The sequence below is a fragment of the Panthera tigris genome, chromosome B2 (assembly GCF_018350195.1).
Source record: "Panthera tigris isolate Pti1 chromosome B2, P.tigris_Pti1_mat1.1, whole genome shotgun sequence".
Taxonomy (NCBI): Eukaryota; Metazoa; Chordata; class Mammalia; order Carnivora; family Felidae; genus Panthera; species Panthera tigris.
This window is the reverse complement of record NC_056664.1, coordinates 23,752,314-23,774,243: the sequence shown is the minus strand read 5'-3', so window position 1 is coordinate 23,774,243 and position 21,930 is coordinate 23,752,314. Positions and strand designations below refer to the sequence as shown.

Genomic DNA, 21,930 nt, shown 5'->3' with positions numbered 1-21,930 from the left:
TAACATAAGCCATTACCTGCCAACTAGAATTTTACATTTAAAAAGCATAGGTGAATCTTAAACAATCAAGGCTGCTATCCCTGAAGGATCAGATAGACAAGACATCTCATAGTGAAAACCATGGAATCTTAGCCCTCAAAGAAATCTTTAGAAGCCCCCTCTTCCTTTTGTGGGGGAATTGTCTATCAAATGAAGACTGTGTCTGCCCTGCTTCATCATCTTGCCATAAGGATCAAATCAGAAAAAATGGGAGACTACATTTGAAACTGCGCAAACCAAAACAGTACATATTTTTAGGAATCTTCATTATTATTTTAAACTGAGAGAATAAGCGCAAAGGAGTCAAAATGGTGACTTGTCCACAGTCACTAGGTCATGGGTTCCCTTAGAAGTGTTTGACCACCTGTGAGCTAAACTAGACTAGATCACTTTCACAAAAGAACCTTGTCTTTCCCCTGGGTCTGCCAGTGATCAAGGCACATGTGCCTGCCCTAGGTCATACAGAATACTTGTACTCTGGGCTTTCACTGGAGAATACAACCTTATACTCCTTACTGTCCAGTCCTTTAGCAGAGACCGGTTTTTGAAAAATAATGTTTGTGGAAATTCCCTGAAAGGTATATATATTGTCTGTTCTGCTAGATACCCTAAAATTTACCCTGGGACCAAACCTGATTGTGAGAGTCCTGTGTGTTTAGATCACACATATTTGCCTCCTTGGAGAATGGACTTGAATGAATTGTGCATACATAGAGGGGTGCTATCAGACCCGACCCTAAGTAATGCATCACTATATTTAACACAGGGATCTTATTGATAACCCAGGCTGCCACTTTGCTGGATTCCTCTTTATGAGGACCCATAGGAGAAATTCCCCTGGGGTTGCAGCTTCAGGAGAACCATGGCTTTTACGAAACATCCTTTTATCTTACAAATAGTAGCAGCAACCTCATAACTGGGAGTGCTCTGGCCACTAGGAAACTTAGAGTCAAATTTGTTTAGCAAATGAAATGCATTGCACTGTAATAATTTTATCCTTGCTTTGATTTCCTTACCCCCTTTTCCCTTTGACAATGTCCTTTAACTCTTTGTATTGCCTATGTTTTGCAAACCAACTCATTTTTATAAATCTATTGTGGTAACTTCATAAATTTCAGTTGGATTGAATGGAGTCCTTGGCATCTTTTGCCAATAAAGCCTCAACTCAAACTCCTTATGCCAAGTACTTGCAGCAGCTGGGCATTGGGGATGATGCGCAGCTATGATTTTTCAGAGGCATATGTAAGTCATGAATATAAATAGATCATATTTCCAAGACCATGAAGTTGACAGATTTTCATATCAGAAGATGTATTTAGCCCCATAAGATCTCTTGAAGTTATAACCAGATATTGAAGGTTAGATAAGGCAATTGACCTTTGACATTTAGCTCTTGGCCTCATCAACATGCAAATCTCAGTTGGACTATATCATTTAGTTTTGTGACAATTTGGACAAAGACTGGTTGAAGTTTGCCCTTTGTTCTCTGGATACATTAAACAAATGAAGTGTAACTTGTAATAAGGAACATTTGAAAATTAAAGAGTTATTTCCCAACTACTTTTATTCCTATGCTCTTGACAATCATGCCAACTCTTGAAATTGCTCTAAAATTTAAGTAATAACATGGTATGTGCCTTTTCTGAAACATTTGGAGATGTTCACTACTTCTTTGTTGAAATCATTCCCTCTTGAATTCTGTAATATCACCTCCTCTTTCTTCTCTTATTCGCTCTCTGATTAAGTCTTTGCCTTATGAAACGTTTTCTCTTCCTCCTCACACCCTCGGACTATAGATATTACCCAAGTTCACCACTCAGTCTGACAGCTTCTCTCTTCTCACTTGCTAGGGTAACTAACCCTTAAAGCATCAACTATCATTCTTAACAGCTGACTCTCCAGTCTGACTATTCACTTGAGTTCCAATTTCTCAGCTCAAATTATTTACTGGATCTTCCACTAGTACTTGACATTCATTGGGTCAGCCATTTAGTGAACTTTGTTAGTGCTATCAGGACACTTAGTCATAACAAAAAAAACAAAAAAAAACAAAAAACTTTTGTATACAGTACATGCTACAATAGGTGCTTTAAGAACAGATTTCATTCCGGGGTGCCTGGGTGCCTCAGTCAGTTAAACATCCGACTCTTGATTTTGGCTCAGGACATAATCTCACGGTTCACAGGATCAAGCCCCTTATTGGGCTCTGTGTTGACAGTGCAGAGTCTGCTTGGAAATTCTCTCTCCCTCTCTCTCTCTGCCCCTTCACTGCTCATGCTCTCTCTCTCTCTCTCTCTCTCAAAATAAACAAATGAACTTAAAAAAAAAAACAGATTTCATTTAATCCTCTGAACCACCCTACTGGTGGGTTTTATCTTCTTAGTTTTACGTATTAGGAAACTGGGAATGAGAGACAGAGACAGAAACTTGCCCTGGTCTTTCAGCAAGTTTTTCTCAACATTGCAAAAACAAAATTTGAACTCCAGTCTGTCATGTTAAGCTGCCTCCCAAACTTATATCTAAAATTAAATTCTCTTTTTTTTTCCAAAATAAACTTTCATGATGTCCCTATTTTCGCCTACCATACCGTAATTCTCCTACTAAATATAAAGCTTAAAATTTGGGATACTTATTTGATCCTTCCCCTCCTTATCACTGTTCATATGAAATCCATCACAAGGCCTGACATGTTGCTTCTTTCCAATTTTTCTTTCATCCATTCTTCTTGTACTTCACAGACTTCTTCATTAATGTCTCCAATAAATCGCTGTCCTCTCTTTCTGCCGCTAGCTCTCATGCATGCCTTCCTTCCCCAATTCCCTACTGTTGAACCTTCCCAAGGGCAGCCTCTGCCCTGTCATTAGCTGGTCAGAAGTCTTCAGTGTAGGGCTTCCACAATTCAACTCTAACCTATTTTTACCGTTTTATCGGCCTTCACTTTACTTTCACTTCAATCTTCTGCTCTCTTCATTTTCCCTGGAACAAGCATTTCATTTTCCTTCTAAACTTCTGTTCACAAAGTCTTTCCTCTCTTGAAGTATATATTCTTTTCCCACCCCTACCCTTGAAATGCCCAACTCAAGTCTCAGAGTTGGTTCTGTGGTTTTTACCTTCCTCAAAAATTTGCCTACTGTATTTATTATTACTTATTCAGCACAATTTTATGTTGCCTTGCATTCTGAGGAAAATTCTTGTGTGTGTGTGTGTGTGTGTGTGTGTGTGTGTGTGTTGCCTCCTTGGTCAGATTTTAAATTCGTAGAGGGCAAGGATGGATTTCAAACACTTTCTATATTCTTTGGAGATTTAGAATGAGTTATCATATAAATCGCCTATGAACAATATAATATTCAAGGAAAGCAAATTACTTTGATAGAGGAAATGAAAACAACACAGGTTTTAGAATTTATAGCACCTAAATTCCAGTCTAATCAACTGTGGAAATTCAGTCACTTTAAGATTCTTTGATAACATGGAGTTACTTCTGTCTACCTCAGAGCTTATGGTGATATTCAGTGAGGTATAGAGCATTTAGGCCAGTACCTGCCATTATTGTGTATTGAAAAATGAAATTATTATGCTTACTTGATAACTGAAGGAAGTCACTGTTTTTTCAAGCTCTGTGTGAACATAAATGATTGGTTTGGGCCACCACTGTATCTATAATTGATTGACATGAATAAGTGTATAGAATATAAGCTCAAACTATTTAAAATAAATTTGTTGCCAATTTCTTTACTTAGAATCATACTATTTTAGAGTGAAAATAGTCCTTATCTAAACCATGACCCCAACACATGTCTTCAAGAAAATGAGAAAAACATTTTTATAATGATTTTTTTGGTAAAACTAAATAATACAATTTAAATAATTACCCTATATCTTATGATTATGACTCTCCTACTTTGTGTATGTGTTAAAATTCCTTTGTTTTATGAAACAATGTTGATGATATATAGTAGAGGGTAGCAGTTGTGAGTTCTGTTTGACTGCTATGATTTTCCTTAATGAAACAAAAAGTTGGCAAATTGATGATGGTTTCCACAGTACTTTTTTTAAAAGGGTACAGGTCCCAAGTTATACCAAAAGCTTAGAAACCTTAATCTAGCCCAAGCTCTTTGTTTCCAAATTGAAAATTATTTAACCTATATAAGTTACATTACTTGTTCAAGGTACATAGCTACTGCAGACCCACTGTGAGAATTCAATTCTCCTAACTCTGAGAATGGACTTCATCTTTTAAGTGAAAATTGACCTTTTCTACTAATGGAAACAGGAAACCATTTCAACTTAACTTTTGAAGAAAATGCACTGTTAAATTTTATTCACTTATAATAAACTTATTAAAATCCTCCCAAAGGATGACTTTATTCCTAAATGAAAAAACTTGATGATAAGGTGTAAACCTGTAAAGGATATTTAAAATAGTTTCCAAGTTTTTAAAATTTCATATTTTCTATTTATTTTCAAATAAAATTTATTTTCATCAAAAATACATTTTCTTACATAAAAGCTATAGAAAATACAGAAATACAGTAAGAAGAAATAAAAACTCTATAATTCCAGAGAGAATCATGTTGGTATATGAGCATGGTTCCTGCTACATATTTTTCTATGTACATTTTTGCATAGTTGAAATTATACTGTGTATATAATATTTATATTTCTGGGTTATTCATTTTAATTTTTTAATATTTAAAAACTAAGTAATACATTCACACAGTTTCAAGATCAGAAGGTACAAATGGATATAGAGAAGATTCTCCTCTGACCTAACTCTCAGTCACCTGTTTCTCCTCCTTAACAAAAATTAGCATTCCAGCTTTTTTAGTTTTTGGTATGTGCATCTTTCCAGGGATATTTTATGCATTATGCTCAGGTTCTTTCATTTCACATTAAGACATAAGCATTTCCTCATCTTTGAAAAAATCTTATTATTAAGGGCTATATAATATTTTATTTTATAGATATGCTATAATTTATTTAGTCATGCTTACATATTACATTTTAAATTGTTTTCATTTTTTTATATTTTAAGTAACTCTTCAGATCCTATAGCTTAAACTAAATGAATCCATTGATCTTTTTATTTTAAAAATTATAAGACTTTAACAATAACTTTCCTTGAACAGATTAGTGTTATTTTACCTCTATTACCGAAAGCAAATCTGCTGTTTCTTTAACTGAAGTTAGTCAGTCAACCTGGGGTTGAAACAATCTTTTATCTACATCAACTTATTTCAGCCGAATACAGTCATATTCTCTCAAAAAAGAATTACCCACCCCACTCAGTGCTCCATAACAACTTACTGGAAGAATGTACCAGTAGAACAAACTTTTCACTTTAGGATGAATAAGGTCTGAGGATCTAATGTAAAAAACATGGTGAATATAGGCAATAATACTGAATTGTAGTATTGAAATTTGCTAAGAGAATAGAACTCAAAGATTCCTACAAAAATTTTAAAAAAGATAAATTTGTGAAGTAATGGATGTTAATTAACTAGACTGAAGGAATCCTTTCACAATGTATGTATATGTGTATCAAATATGTATATCAAATCACCACTATGTATACTTTAAATTTCTTACAATTTTATGTCAACTATACCTCAATAAAACAAATTTAAAAGAAAAGAATGCACCAGTAATAATTCATGGCATTTTGACCTCACTATCATCACTGCACCCTATATACTAGGAGCTCATGAGTTCACGGTATTGTTGGCTAAAACTTTTTTTTGGAGCTCTCTTCTAAAGCAGAGAGAAGAGATGCATTAAAACATCAACAAGACCAAAGACATAAAAAACAACATGGTAATTTAGAAAAAAAAAAGATTAGGGGAACCTAGGTGGTTCAGTCCGTTGAGTATCCGACTTTGGCTCAGGTCATGATCTCATGGTTTATGGATTCAAGCCCTGTATTGGGCTCTGTGCTGAAAGCTCAGAGCCTGCAGCCTGCTTCAGATTCTGTGTCTCCCTCTCTCTCTGCCCCTCCCCTGCTCATGCTCTGTGTCTCTCTCTCAAAAATAAATAAGCATTAAAAAAAATTTAAAAAAAGATTATCCAAGTAGTAAACTTACCAAGAATAAATGTTTATGCTACTTTCAGAAGACCATGCAGTGTTGATGGGCTTCATGCTAAATACTGATGGCATTGGTTCCTTGTGGATTGATCAGAAAAAAAGCTTGCTTCATTTAGAGGAATATTCATGGCAATGAATAAAGAAAGGAGAAGCCTCAGCAAAGTAAGGGGCAGGTCATCCATTTCTAGCATAGAGGAAGGTAGATGCGAAGCTGAGCTATTCGGGGTGAGAAATCTGAACCTAAGCTATGACAAAATTGGCACAAAGGGACAAAAAGAAACCTGGCAGGAATGGAAAATGCCTGGTTAAAATATTTATAGTAAAGAGGGGAACACGTGGGTTTACTATAGATGGACTTATCAAATATAAGCCTAACTCTCAGAAAAACAAATAAATCAGTGAGGCTTCACTTCTTGCTTTTGCTGTAATTCGCTCCCAACCAACCCAAATCCCAGCCCCATCATACCCCTTATAAATAAAGTCCACTGGCCTTGTGCCATTCCTTGATGTGGAACTTTAACATGTTCTCAATTTGGTATAAATTATTATGCAATTTCAGGGTTTAGCTCACCTTTCTGACTATATTTCCAAATATGTGTTATAATACTAAGCTAGAACTCTCTCTTACAGAGATGTTCAAAGTGACTTGAGGAAAAGGGTAATGCAGAAAAGGCTCTCCTGGAGACTGTAGCTCAGGTTTGAATTACATCAATCTCTAAAATTGTTTTTGGGTAACATTTGAGTATTTGCACACTTGTGTAGGTGGCAGAAACAAACATAAATCCAATTTGGAGAAAGATAGCATTATCCTGGACCTCAAACATTTCTACAATTTTGCAAATATCGTATCTAGCCCATAATAAAAAATAGACACATAAGGAGTAAAATAACATGAACTAAAATTAATAGAAACAGCAGACAATAAAGACAGGTTCACAGAGGCTACAAATGTGAGTTTGTGACACTAACTTAGAAATAACCATATTATTAAGGTCAAGGAGATTTAGAAAGAAATTAATAAATAAAATCATAGTCTGGATTAAAGAATAACCAACAAAAAAAAGTTTAAGAGCAGATCAGACACAACTGAAGAGAGAATTAGTAAACTTAAAGATAAGTCAGAAAAAGTGTCTAGAAAACAAAAGAATAGAAAAATTAGAAAAAATAGCAAGACATGTAGGACTACAGTGAAAAATTCTAACATATGTTCATTGAATTTCAAGAAGGAAGGAGATTGAGGCAGCAGCAATGTTAAGAGATAATAGCTGAAAAATTTTCCCAAACTGGTGAAAGATATCAATCCATAGATCCAATGAATCCTATGAACAGTGAGAATAATAAATACACAACCTCTTAGGAACATTGTAGTAAAACTACTGAAAAACAAAGACAAAGAGAAAATTTTTTAAATAGTAAGAGAGGACAAATTACCTTCAAAAGAACAAAAATCTAGCAGATTTCACAGTGGAAACAATGGAACTCAGAAGACAAAAAATATATAAAATACTGAGAGAAAATAAGAAATAAGAAACAATCTCTCAAACAATCAATCCAGGAAGCTAAATCATGGTTTCTGCAACAGTTGCCCCAGAATAGTCAGAATCTGAACTGCCAGTGACCTGCATTTTGCACCCCAATTCCAACTCAGGAACAACCGGAAGAAAAGCCAAATATGTTTCTAAGCCAATCACATAAGATGCTCTGCTTCTAGTTATCCCATTTCCAGCTTCCCTATGCCAACAACCTCTAATCAGAGTACCCCTGACTACTTCCTTTTTCTCCCAATAAGCTTTCACACTCGTCTGACTTTTTAGTTTCTTTGAGTTTGAATTCCTGTAAGTTTCTTCCCCCTACAAGTGATTGTGGCTGACTTCCTTGCTATAGCAAGCTCTGAACTGCTCTCATTTGAGTGGTCTTTTTTATTTATTCTCATACTTCTAAAAATAAATCCCCCAAACAATCTGGGATTTTTTTTTGTTAATTGGACTGGAATTAATCAAGTTCTTGCTATACTGTAACACATCATTTAGTAATTTAAAAGGAACCATTTAAGACCATTGATATACTAATTATCAGTCCAATAAATCAAGTCTCATAAGGAGCTGTTTTTAATAATAGTTAAACCAGTTTCTATTTTGTATATTCTTTAATAAAGAGCACACATGTGTAAGTCATTAGACTTATAAATGCGTAATATATATGACTTATGAACTTCATATATCTATTAGTGGCCAAGAGTTTGTTATCTTTCCTCTTCAAACTAAACTGTAACATCACCAGAACCAATTGCTTTGATGATTTAGACTTCTAGTTATGAATAAGTTTTGGGTATCTAATATGCAGCATGGTGACTATGGTTAACAATACTGTACTATATATCTTAAAGTAGCTAAAAGTAGATTTTAAATATTCTCATCATGGAAAACTTGTATTTATGTGAGGTGATGGAAGTGTTAACTAACCTTATGGTGGTAATAATTTTGTAATATATATGTCTCAAATCATCATGCTATACACCTTAAACTTATACAATGTTATATGTCAATTATATCTTAATAAAGCTGGAAGAAAAAATCTTGTTTATTTTTTATAAAAAAAAGAAATTGCCAACCTAGAGTTCTATACCAAGTGACATAGCCTTCCATAAAAAGGTAAAATAAATATTTTCAGACAAAAATGAGAGAATTCATCAGCAGCAATCTGCAATAAAGAAAATATATTGGTTGTTCTTCAAGAAGAAGGAAAATGATTCCAATAGAAGAGTGGAACTACAGTGAAAAAGATAAATGGTTACTTATGTGTGTGAATCTAAATAAATATTGGCTATATAAAACAATAATCATAATGACTTTTGGAATTTAAAATAGAGAATTAAAATACAAAACAGCAATAAGGATAAGACATGAGTCAGTAGACTCTGGAACAAGTGGTATAAAGTATTCTTAGATTTTTGTGTTATCTAGGAAAAGATAAAAGTATTGACATTAAACTTAGTTATATTTTCTAGGGTTATTTTTTCTAGGGTTACCATTATATATATTGTAAAAGAAAATATGACTTTCAAGGTAATGAAAAAAATGACAATATTGTTTTTTAAGATCTCAATCAATCTGAAACAAATTGATGATGGGGGAGAAAAGAAATATACAACCAGCAGGATAAATAGAAAATACTGATTATTATGATAGTACAATAATATTACTACACATATCAGTAATTTCCTTAAATGTAAATGGACTAAATGCCCCAATTAAAGAACAAAGACTGTCATACTGGATTTTAAAAAATCGCTGTTTCTAAGAGGCATATCAAAAATATAATGATCCAGAAACTTTAAAAACACAAAGATGGAAAAAGATTTATCTATCATACAAACACAAATCAAAAGGAAGTTGGTTATAGATATCTTAATATCAGATAAAGTAGACTTAAAAGTCTACTAGTATTAATAATACTAATATGAGGGGCACCCGGGTGGCTCAGTCAGTTGAACGTCCGACTTTGGCTCAGGGCATGATCTCACAGTTCATGAGTTTGAGCCCTGCGTCAGGCTCTGTGCTGACAGCTCAGAGCCTGGAGCCTGCTTCAGAGTCTGTGTCTCCCTCTCTCTCTGCCCCATCCCCACTTATGCTCTGTCTGTCTCTGTCTTAAAAATAAACATTTTAAAAAATGAATATGAATTCATACTAGTACATTGATGTATTAATATACCACTTATTAATATATTAATGTATACTGGTATATGACAATATTCAGACTAGGATTATTAATATACTAGCATTAATTAATAATACAAAAAGTATTATTAGTATCTTTATAATAACAAGATGCTTCATTTAGCAGGTAGATATAATAGTTTAAACCTGTATGTACCTAATAATTAGCTTCAAAATATATAAAGCAAGAACTAACTGAACTAAAAAGACATAGACAAATTAGCAATCATATTGGGAGATTTGAACACATCCATTCCAGTAACTGACAAAGGATTTGAACAACATAAATAGCAGAACAGCATAAATAGTAAACTGAAATATATAGATATAAATATATCTCCATTTATAAGAATATATTATCCTATACATTAATGAATATTTATATATAAAACATATTACTATTACTATATTACTATACTATTACTATATTACTGTTTACATTTAATACATATTTGTATTAATATGTAAATAATATAATATTTAATTTACAATATATAATTATATAATTTATATGTTAACTTATATAAGTTTTATATATATAAATAACACTGCACATAACAACTGCAAAATACAGTCTTTTGAAGTACCGTATAGAAAATTAGGATATTTGGGACACAAAATAAGTCTCAACAAATTTCAAAGGATTGAAATTCTACGGCTCATGTTTTTTTTTTTTTACTACAATTCGATTAAACCAGAAATGAAATAACAAAAAATAACTAGAAAATCCCCATATTTTCTAATGATACTCCTAATAATCCACAAGTCAGAAGAAACCACAATGGAAACAAATATATTTTGAAGAAATGATAATGAAAATGTAAAATATCAAGACCTGTGGGTTACAGTGTAATTTATAGATTTAAATACATACATTTGAACTGAAAGACAAAGTCAATAAAGTCATTTAAAGAAATTAGAAAAATAACAATAAATAAAACCCAAATTAAACAAGAAATTATAATGGTAGGAGCATAACAAAATAGAATAGACACTTCCAAAACAGAGAATCAAAATGTCCAAAATCAATATTTTCAAGACTGATAGATTAATACAGCTCTGACAAGACTTATAAAGAAAAAGAGAAGTTACACATAATTTGAAAAATGGAAATGGGACATTACTACAGACCCTACCCATATTAAAATTTTCTGAGCAATTTTATGCCATCAGATTTGAAAATATAAAGTGGATACATTGACATAGAAAGAAACCTGAATATTCATTTATTAAACTTGAATCTATAAAAGAGGATTAAAGAGTACACTTATGATGAGCACTGAGTAATGTGCAAAATTGTTGAATCATTATGTTGTACACCTGAAACTACTATAACATTGTATGTTAATTATACTTCAATTGAAAAAAAGAAAAAAATTGAATCCATAATTTAAAGCCTTCCAACAAGCATGCCCCAGGATCAGATGGTTTACAAGCAAAGGCATATAGATAATAAAGGAAGAAATAATAGCATTCATATACAAACCAAAAATTTAAAAAGAGGAAATGTATACCAATTCCTCTTATGAGACATACATAACTTGATATCAAAACCCAACAAGGACATAAGAAAGGAAAATTTCAGGCCAACTTTTCTCATAAATATAGATTCAAAATCCTAAACACATTATTAGCATAACAAATTTAGCAATTTATAAAAAGGATAATGCATCAAAACCAAATGTGGCTTATTCCAGAAAAGTCAAATTAGTTTAAAAACAATATAAATCAACATGTTTACAAAACGAAGGAATAAAATCATATGATCATTTCAATAGATGACAAAATTCCATATCCATTCATGATTTAATAAAACTTCTTGAAAATTAGTAGTATAGAGGCAACTGGGTGGCTCAGTCGGTTGAGTATCTGACTTCAATTCAGGTCATGATCTCGCAGTCATGGGTTTGAGCCCGTGTTGGCTCTGTGCTGAAAGCTCAAAGCCTGGAGCCTGCTTCTGATTCTGTGTCTCCCTCTATCTCTGCCCCTCCCCACTTGCTCTCTCTCTCTTTCTCTCAAAAATAAAATAAAAGCATTAAAAAGTTATTAAGAAATAAAATTAGTACTAAAAAAGAACTTCTTTAATCTAGTTAAATATGAATACAAAATTACTTTAGCAGTTATCATTTCTAATGGTGAAAATTTTCCCTTTGTAATAAAACTCAGGAAAAGATGTTCACTATCACCATTTCTATTTAATGTTGCAATGAAGATCATAAAGGCAGTGTCAGTAACTTCATGGGCATACTGAATAGGTGCTTGGCATCAGCAAAGCGTTCACCAGAAATTTATTTTGAAATAATTTTGTATCTTAAAAAAAAGGATCAAAATTAATGCAAAAGTACAATAATTCCCTAACTACCCTGTCCCAACCACTTATTCTTTATAGAGCCATGCTTTTAAAAATACTGATCAGATTATTGTTTACAACACCAAGGACATTGTCATGACCCACAAAACACAGCTGCTTCTTAATCCCATTATATGTCCCTTCCCTCTGCGATGCAGCCCCACCAGCTTTTTTCAGATTCTTCAAGATGGACTTTTTAAACATCTAGGCTTTTGCACAAGCTTTTCCCCCAGACTGGGACCATCTCTACCATCCTCTTAACCTAGTTCTTCTTTCGGACTTTAGCTCACTACTTTAGGTATAACTTAATCAAAACCTAAAGATATCCCAATAGCCATCAGCATATTAGCATCCACATCTTGCTTTCTAAGATGATTCTTCACTAAAAGGAACCACAGCTTCTTGGAAAAATGGCTGATTCTATAACTGTAGCAGAAAATACACAAGATGAGTCTGGAGCATCTAATAATGTCAGAAAGTAAGGAATTGGTCATACACACATACTTAAACACCCCAACCATGATCAGGGTATGTCAAAGGGGCACAGGAGCCTTAATAGTCAAAGCTAGAACAGTCAGAGTAACACAATAAAGAAGTACAGCTTGTAATCCTAAGTATAAAATAAATATCCATGAGTCCATATTAATAGAAATGATTGAATAAATAATAAGTAACAAGTCTCCTGCACAGAATTCCAAATAATTTTTGTAGATAGTCTGACCACAAGGAGGAGGAAGAGGATAGCTCCTCATTCCTTAATGTGGGCTTCCCATTGTTACCCCTTTCCAAACAGTGGAGAATAGAAAGGGGTGGGGAGAGAGCAACTTTATAGTGGAGAAACCTGCCAAACACTACGTTAGCCAGGCAATCAAGGTCAACATCAACAGTGATAAGTCATGTTGATAGTACATACCTTTGATATGATGTGATGAGAAAGGCATTTTTACTTCTGTGGTCTTCCTCTCAAAAACATATAACCCCAGTCAAGAAAAACATCAGACAAATCCCAGTTGAGGGATACTCTGCAAGATATTCAACGAGTACTCATCAAAACTGTCAAGGTCATCAAAAAGAAGGAAAATCTGAGAAACTGTCACAGCTAACAGGAACCTAAGGAGATAAAGTCACTAAATGTAATAGGGTGTCCTGAATGAGATCCTGGAGCAGAAAACAGACATCACGTAAAAAGTATGGAAATCTGAATAAAGTAATGACTTTAGTTAATAGTAATGCATTAGTATTGGCCTCATTAATTGTGATAAGTATACTACACTAATGTAAGATGTTAATAGTAGGGGAGAGGCGCCTGGGTGTCTCAGTTGGTTGAGCATCCAACTCTTGATTTCAGCTCAGGTCATGATCCCAAGGTTGTAGGGTCGAGCCTTGCCTCCAGCTCTGCTTTGCAATTTTTCTGTAAATATAAATAATTCATTTTTAAAAATTTACAAAAACAACAACTAAATAAACCCTGAATACTGAATGGAATATAGTATACTCCCTACCTTCCGTAAATTATTCAAAAATCTGCCAAGTATTGGCTTGAATATAGAAATATTACTCTTAAGCTGGGGAGTGGTACACAGGTTTTTGTTGTATCCTCTAATGTCATTTTGAAAGTTTAATATTCTATTTTTTTATGTTAAATTATAAAGCAATTACATGGAAGTTGGGATGTTGATTCTCCCATGATGGATACTTAGATGCTTTTTTTTAGGTATATTATTTGAAAATAATTTTTCACTGATCCTACTTTGCTGGTATCTAAATATGTGTAGAGTACCCGTGGGGTAATGGACACTGTCTTTGGGGGAGCAACAGACCAGACTCATCTCCAGGTCCTATGTGCTCACAGTGTCCTGCAATTTTTTGAGATTTATAATTGAGACTTTTCACTTGCTAATTTAATGTCTATCCATCCCAGTAGAGTATCAGCTGCCTGATATCAGGGATATTGTATATACCTTGTTTAACAAGGGGTCTGGCATACAATAAATGGTCAATAAATATTTATTGGGTGGATGAGTGACTTTAACTTAATGGTTCAAAGCTCAGGCCCTAGATTTCCCCACTTACTAGGAACCAGGCCAATAATAGTGCCTATTCCAAAAAGTGCTTTATGGATGGATGTGATTGCTTACAGTTCTTTGCAAATGTTAGCTATAATTTTTATTTGGTGCCTGTTGAATTAAAAAGGTTAATATTTGTAAAGTGCTGATAACAGTTCCCAGAACAGGGTAAGTGCTTCTTGTTTGTATTTATTTATTTTTTTTAAATATTACTGTTGACCAAATTAAACTGCATTCACTTTTTGTAGTCTGTTAGCAATAGTCTTTGGAAATGTGTTCATATTCTTTGGAAAGAAAATGCCTAAATCTGTACTATAAATCCTCATTAGTTCAAAATATATTACTCTAGAGTATGTGATAATTCAGAAAGGAACCTGGTCCAAACACCTTTGTAGTATTTATGGAGAAATAATTTGTACTACAAAAAAGGGATCACTAAACCATTTAAGAAAATGGTTTTAGAACACTTTGGCAATACCATTCATATATAATGAGCAACCCAACTATGGAGGGGTTTAACGTTGGTTTTCAAAATTTTTTATCTGGATCAAAATGTAAGGAACATATTTTACATTATGACCTAGTATGTAATAATATACATGTATATGTGTGTGTATGCATATATATATATATATATATATTATGTGTATATATATTATATGTATATATATAAATATGTATGTGTACATAATAGAAACATAGAGTAATGAATGCATTCTGATCCTTCTTCCAAGCCCATTCCATTCTATCCATTCCATTTTGTCTCATTTTAAAAATACTACTCAAGATCTCCTAAAATGATCTAAAGATCCGTTAATGGTTTGAAATCTGTGGCTTGATAAAAAACAACAACAAAGAATCAAACAAAACTATTCTAAACCACTGCTTCTCAAACTTTAGCATGTATCAGAATCACGTAGAAGACTTATTAAACAGATTTCTGGGGTGCCAGAGAATTTGTATTTCTGACAAGTTTCAGATTGAGTCTGTTGCTACTGGTCTGGGGACCACAATTTGAAACCTTTGTACTAGCCGATGCCAGTGATTGAAAAAACCAAGCACCAATACATGTTTCTGTATGCTTGTGTGGTCCCAGCTTTACTTTTGAATTCATTTTGAATCTCTTATCTTTGCTTTAGATTTTAGTCCTGTTCTAGACCTGGGCTAATTTTGGTGGGCTGGATGTTTCTGTTGTCTTTATGTTATGTTGTCCACACTCATCTTCTGCTTAGTGGCTCTCTCTTATTGATAATCTCTCTCTAGAAAGGGCCAGAAGATAATGAGTTTACTGGGATGGTATTAGTTGAATGACAAACATAATTATCCATCACAATAATTAAAGGGACATTTACCTTTGGTGCTTTTTTTAAAAAATCCAAAATGAATTAGTTACTTCCCTGGTAAAAAGTCAACCAGAAGGTCATGCCAGTACCTCAAGGCTGTTTGCTCTTTATGACTTTTGGTCATTTTCTTTTTCCAGAAGATGGGGTAACGATGACGTTATGAACGAAAACTTTCTCAATCTTGATTACTTCAATCAAATACATATTACAAGGATTCTTTTGGTAGAATCAGCATTAGCTAAATAGAAAAAGGAACAACAATTAAACACTAAATCTAGTTAAGAAAGAAAAGGACCCTTAGTTGTGCATTGATGAGGTTTAGGCAATGTCGGAACCCGAACTTAAGAGGAAATTGGTGAAATCAGATGTGAAGAAGCCTCTGAATTAATATCACTAGGGCAGAGATTATTGGGTGGCATTGGGCCAGGAAACAGCAGTGTGGCAGCTGGATTAGATACCAGAGAGAATAATACCTGTGACGACCAAGATGGATGCAGGGAGCAAGAGGCTGCCAGTTGAAATGGGAAGATTGATTATTTGGCCAGGGGAGGAAGCAGCAGCTGAAGTCAAGAATCAGAGATTATTGGTTGTCCAGAAGAGAAAAAGGACACTGGTATCCAATTTAAGCTTTCAAGAAAAGAAGAACTGGTTGGCTCTAAGTTCAGAGACCGGCCTAGCATCTGAATTCATCTTGTGACTGGTTCTCTCTGTTGCTCCCTTTTGCTTCTCAGGCTTGAAATTTTCTTACTTTCTTTTGGTAGGTGATTGAGGTAGGAATTTCCCCAAGTTTTGTGGAATGAATGTTCTATAACAAGAACAGTATTTAATTTCTCTTTGGCTACAGTGTGCATAAACAAACAAACTCACTTCTTCATAAAAACCAGTTAAATTTGGGGTTTTGGAGGAGGTAGCCAAGATGCTTTTGGGGTGCAAAACTGATGAAGGGAATCATTATCAGCAGCTTTTCTACAGCCACCCAACCTGCCTTTGGCCTCTTTTGTCTTTCCAGTCCCATCCCCCATTCCCTCTAGGGAGCCTGGGAATTGAAATGTAGATGAAATGCAGATTCTTGGGAGAATGGAAGAAGCGACTGGTTGGTCGGTTAAATGGGAAAAGGGGAGACCCTCTAATTTGAGATTAGTCATTTTTAGGCTGAGATGGAAAATGTCTTCCACTCTGGATCTGAAGAGTCTTCGCTTGAGTGGTGCTGATAGTCAATTACCAATTCAGATAAATTTGGAAAAGGAGTAAACTGATTTATGTTGGTCTCCACCACTGGCTCAAAGTCAGGTAAGAGCTGAAGCTTATTGCCAATAGATGTGTATTTTAACTGCGTATGTATGTCATCTCACTTTTTGACCACTTCTGTAATCCATGAGATTTATGTATATTACTAGAACATACTATTGTGCTGCATATATTTTTGGTACAATGCAGATATCTTTCTTGATGTGTTTTGGGGATGTGATTTCACTTTTATTCTCAATTCACTGAGAAAGTACTTTCACAGCACCCACACACGTGGTCATGGTAACTACTGTAAGACTTCACTATTTCAAAGAAGGTGGTATAAATTCAAAGCCATTATATGGTCTTGGATGTATTTACTTCTGTTATGAGCACCGATAAATGATTATATGGTAAAATGAACGAAGAAAGCAGAATTTGCTTAAAAGTAAGACAGTTTGAATTAATTGAGGTAAAATATATACATAAGCAAAATAGCATTCAGTAAACTGATGGGTGTTTTCTGTGGAAGACATGAGAAGGAACAAAGTGGACAGTTGAAAATTTGCTCAAGTTCTCAGTCACTGGTTGGATATTAGTACTGGTCTCCTTTGCCAGTGTTCTTAATTATCATGGAAAGCAACTAATTGTTGGAGGAGAGAGGTAGCTGGAGCTGAGCTTAGGAGAAAGGCTTACTCTCGCTTTGTTATGGAGGTGACTTCTACCCAGTGGTTATTGTTTTAATATTGATGACTAATCACAGCAACATAAATAATTCAGGTCATCAGAATTAAAGGTCCCTATAAATTGGTTTTTTGGGGTTACCTTTTTTTAAATTGTAATTCCTCCCTCCTCTTTCTCCACATTGACGGACGTCATCTTAGCACTATGATTTTATATATATATATATATATGAAATGTACTAGCTCAATATATCTGAGTATGGTTGTTGTGTCTTTCTATCCTTGTTTCTTCCCCCTCTCCCCTTGGTAATGGTGGTTGTATTGGAGACTTTGGAGACAGTGTATTTAACATTACAGACTACTAAGCACACGGTGGAGCAACTTGTGAGTGCTTAAATTCTGTTCTGATGGTGGCAGTAATTAGGGTGGTGGCCATGAGAGAAGAAGAAGTGTTTATTTTTATATTTCTATTAACCTATCATTGCACATGGGTTTACATGTAAGATGTGTCTGTTCACTTTATATTGAGAATCTCGTTTTTATTTGTATTTTCTTATGTTTGTGTGATTTTTAACCATCTCCTGCAAATCTGGGTACTTGCAGTAGGTGTGTGCAGTAATTGCTTTGAGACTTCACAGATTATATATGAAGTCCTAGTCCTTGCCTTCAGGGAACTTACAACTGTCGTTGATGAATTTGTGTGGCGAGAAAGACAATAATTAAATGCAGCAGATAATGGAAATGTTAAGCGGGAGGAAAGAGAAACAAATATTTGGAGAAGGCAGAGAGAATCTGGCTGGGCCATCAGGGAAAGAGGCAGAGCTTGAGAGCTCCTTAGCAGGTAAAGGAGGTCGGCCATTAATTTGTGATTCTGTTGTCAAAGCATTGATAATGGAAGTTGGATGTGTGGGTATAAAACTTTATTGCGAACGTTGGAATTCCAACTCTTTGAATAAAAACTTATTTCGTATGTAAAGAATGGAGCTAGGGCTGGAGAGTCAAATTTGCAGATGAGATCTGGTAGGTCACAGCCTAGAAATGGGCGTGCGAGGAAAAGTGGAGAAACAGTTAAAACAGTAAGATGAGCCGTTCAATGGGGGCACGCCTGAGGGCTTCAAGAGCCGCTGAAGACGGGAGTGGCATATTGTCCTGGAAGGCAGAAGGCTATGCTTTTGAGGTGACGTCGGAGCTGGAGTGTAAGGTTGAAAGGGAGCGTTCCGGGCCCAGGAAATTGCAGGTAGAGAGACACGGCGTAAAAAGAATGTTGACTGGACTTTAAGTGACTTAAGGGCAAGCGCTGTGCTCCTTCCCGGGAGTGGGGAGGGCAGGAAACTCAGCGGGGTCTGTGAAAAGCCCTGTGGTAGTTAAACTGTGTGTTTGGGGCCCAATTGAATTGGTTTTTAAGAAGTAAAGTGATGGGAGGAGCCTGGTGAGTGGGAGGTCGGTTAGGAACCAGCGCTAGATAGAGCACCAGGGAGGCAGTGGCAGCAGAGGACCCTTTGGGGAAAATGTAGACTCCAGTGTGCCTTCCAGGTGCAGGGGGTGGGGAGAGAATGTGAAACGATGTTTACGTAGTGTCCCGTGGAGAAGTTCGGGAGGACAGTTTGAAGTTGCTGGCTCTTTGGGCGAGTCGAGCCAGTAAGCCCCTTCCTCATTCCGCACGGATGGAGACACGTCCAGTCTCCCGGCAGGTGTGTCCTGGGAGCTAGCCAGGCGGGCCGTCCCCACTTTGCCCATCTCTCCTAAGAAGTGTCGGAAGTGTCAGCCCATAGCTGTTCTGACCGCGAGGGCCTGTCGTTTTAGTCGTCCACGCTGTTCCCCCCATTGACAGCTTCGTTCCATTAGAACCCAGACCTCCCAGAGCCCAGATTCTGGCCCCTCCTCCCAGCTCCCCTTCCGAGGAGGTGGACGCTCCAAGAGGAACAGGGAGGCCTGGCGTGGGGGAAGCTGCGGGCAGAGTGGAGGCAGCCGCGCCCTCGCGCCGCCCTCGACTCCGCCGGGCTCCCCCCCCCGGCTCCCACCCCCGGCCTGCCGCCCAGCGAGCGTGCCCGGAGCGCTCCGGGCCACACAGCGGGGCTCGTGGTTCGGGCTCCGGGTCTTGACGGCTGCCGAGGGGGAGGCGGGCACGTGTTAGGGCGGGGGGTTCCACCTGGCCACGCCGCCTGCCCTTTGCGGGCCGGCCTGGCCCCGGACGGGCGTCCGCGGCGGGCGCATGGAGGCGGGAGCTCTGCGCTCTGTGGGAGGCCGAGCATTTGGCGACCCAGGCGCGGCCGTCGGGGCAGTGGGCTCCGGACGCGGGAAGCTCGCTCCCACGGCCCCCTGCCCAACTTCGGGCCCGCCAGTGCCTGCCCCAGTGTGCACCGCCGCCGTCGCCTCGACCTTCGAGGCCCTCAGTCCCGCCCGGCCCGGGTCCCGGCACCCACGTCGAGGCGGACAGGCGGACAGCGCCGCAGCCGGGTCCGACCCCCCGCGAGGGGACTTGGAGAAGTCGGGGCCCCGCCCACCGCTCCCCGCGGCCCCGCCCACGCCTCGCCTCGGCCCCGCCCACCGCTCTCTGGCTCCTCCCCTTCCTGCCGGCTTGCTCTCGGCGGCAGCCCGCCCGCCTCGGCCCGGAGCGGAGCCCACTGCTCCCCTCAGCCGCCCCGCCCCGCCGGCCTCCCCGCCCCTCCCGCGCGGGCGGTCCGAAAACCCGGAGCGCGGGAGCGCGGCTCCGCCGGGCCCGGGCGGCCGCACTGGGCATGCTCAGTAGCCGGGGCAGGTTTTTTGGTCGCAAGTAGGAAGCTTTTTGCACTACACCGGAGAGGGGGAGCCACGGAGCCAGCCGCGCCGCCGTGCACCGCCGCCGCGCCCGCCCCAGCCCGGCCCGGCCCCGCGGCGGGGCGCGATGAGCCCGAGCCCGAGCCGGCCCGCCGGGGAGTGAGCGCGGGGCGCGGAGGGCGCGTTGCGCAGCTGCTCCTGCGCACAACCCTGCCGCCGCCGCCGCCGGCCCGCACTGGCAGTGAGTGTGAGAGGCTCGTCCGTGCTGAGCTCCCGGCGCCGGGAGCGGGAGCAGGAAGCGCAGGCCACGCAGGGACCCAACTGAAACAAAGTGTCGGCCGCCCGGCGGCGGCGGCGCCTCGCCCCGACCCTGCCCCTCCCGCCCGCCCGCAACTCCGCCGCCCACCATGGCTTCCGAGGAGCTGTACGAGGTACCTCCCCTCCCCCTCCCGGACCCTCGGGCCGCCCCCGCCCCGCGCCGCCCCTCCCCGGCCCCGGCCCGGCCGCGTCCAGCCCGACGGCCCGGCTCCGCCGCGGGCGCCCGCCTCGCCCCCTCCCCCTCCGCGGCCGCAGTTTGCTGGACGGGAAATGTGTGCGAGGGGAGCCCGAACCACGCTGCTCTGAGGGGCCCGGCGGGCGGGGGGGGCCTCCCCGGAGTTGTCGAGCTCGTGGGGGGGCTCCGGCCGTGGGGAAGTAGCGCTGACACCAGCGACTTGCTCAGACTGAGCCCAAAGTGTTCTTGGCGAGGGCAGTGGGTGTGAAGCCCCTGTTACCGCTTGGCGGGGTCTGTAGGCGGTGCGGGGGTGTTTTTCCTGTCCATTTAATAGAGCGTTTTGGAGAGGGTTTTGCCTCCGGTTTGGGGAGTGGGGCGCCGAAAGGAAGAGTGCAACTGTCTCGGCTCTGCTGCTAGCCAAAGCGATGCAAAATAACGCACCGAAAATGCTAAACGTTGACCACATGCTTTAATTAGGTTAGCATTGTGGCCAGAGCCAGGAAATTTAAATTTAACGCTGATACACCGTCATTCATTTGCGCCGCAGCGTTGCAAGTAAGAAAGGGCACAATCAGAGCTATAAGTTATGAACGAAGGGTTTGCCAGCTTCAACTTCAAGTTTTGGAGTTATCTGTTTAGATCTTTAGACATATTTTGTATGTCTCGGTGTAACTTCTTGACGTATTTCAAAGTAGACTTCCTGGGAGTACAGAAGCTTGGAAGGCTTTCTGTTCTTTTGGATAAATGATTTTCTGTTTATATGTATTTATAAATACATCTTTATGAGAGTCTTAAAACTTTTGGATACTCTTCTGGATTCACCTTTATGATGCGTTTAGGGACCTGGGTGTTTAGGGGCTTAAGTAAGCGTCTGTAACAAGTAGAGACCCAGCACCCTTGACGAACCTTAAGTACCAGGTGAACCTTCTGAGGTGTCTTCTGGGTGTCTTACTGCTCTTGGCATAGAACGGCACTCTATTGCCAACAGATAGCCTTCTAGCAACTTTTTGTTGCTTTTTAAAAGCAAGTGTCCTGCAAAAGTTCTCAGGAGGAGGCTGCCTTCTGTAGAAATAATGGTGAGATTGTTACCTCCCCTTACATTGTATGTGGTCAGTGTACCTTAGCTGGCACTGAAAACGTCCCATTCTCTTCAACCATTTTACACATTAGCTGT

General features: G+C 38.7%; 1 protein-coding gene across 7 annotated transcripts in view; it reads left to right on the top strand.

The window, feature by feature from the left end:
* Nucleotides 1-21,930, top strand: part of CDYL (chromodomain Y like) — a 241,096-nt gene that overhangs the window by 38,110 nt on the left and 181,056 nt on the right. The window contains exon 1 of one of the 7 annotated variants that reach the window (XM_042985825.1): nucleotides 20,671-20,694. The exons of the other annotated variants lie outside the window; for them this stretch is intronic. Coding sequence (XP_042841759.1) covers nucleotides 20,671-20,694 — 24 coding nt within the window. Of the gene's footprint in view, nucleotides 1-20,670; nucleotides 20,695-21,930 lie in introns of those variants that run through there. 7 annotated transcript variants of the gene reach the window in all.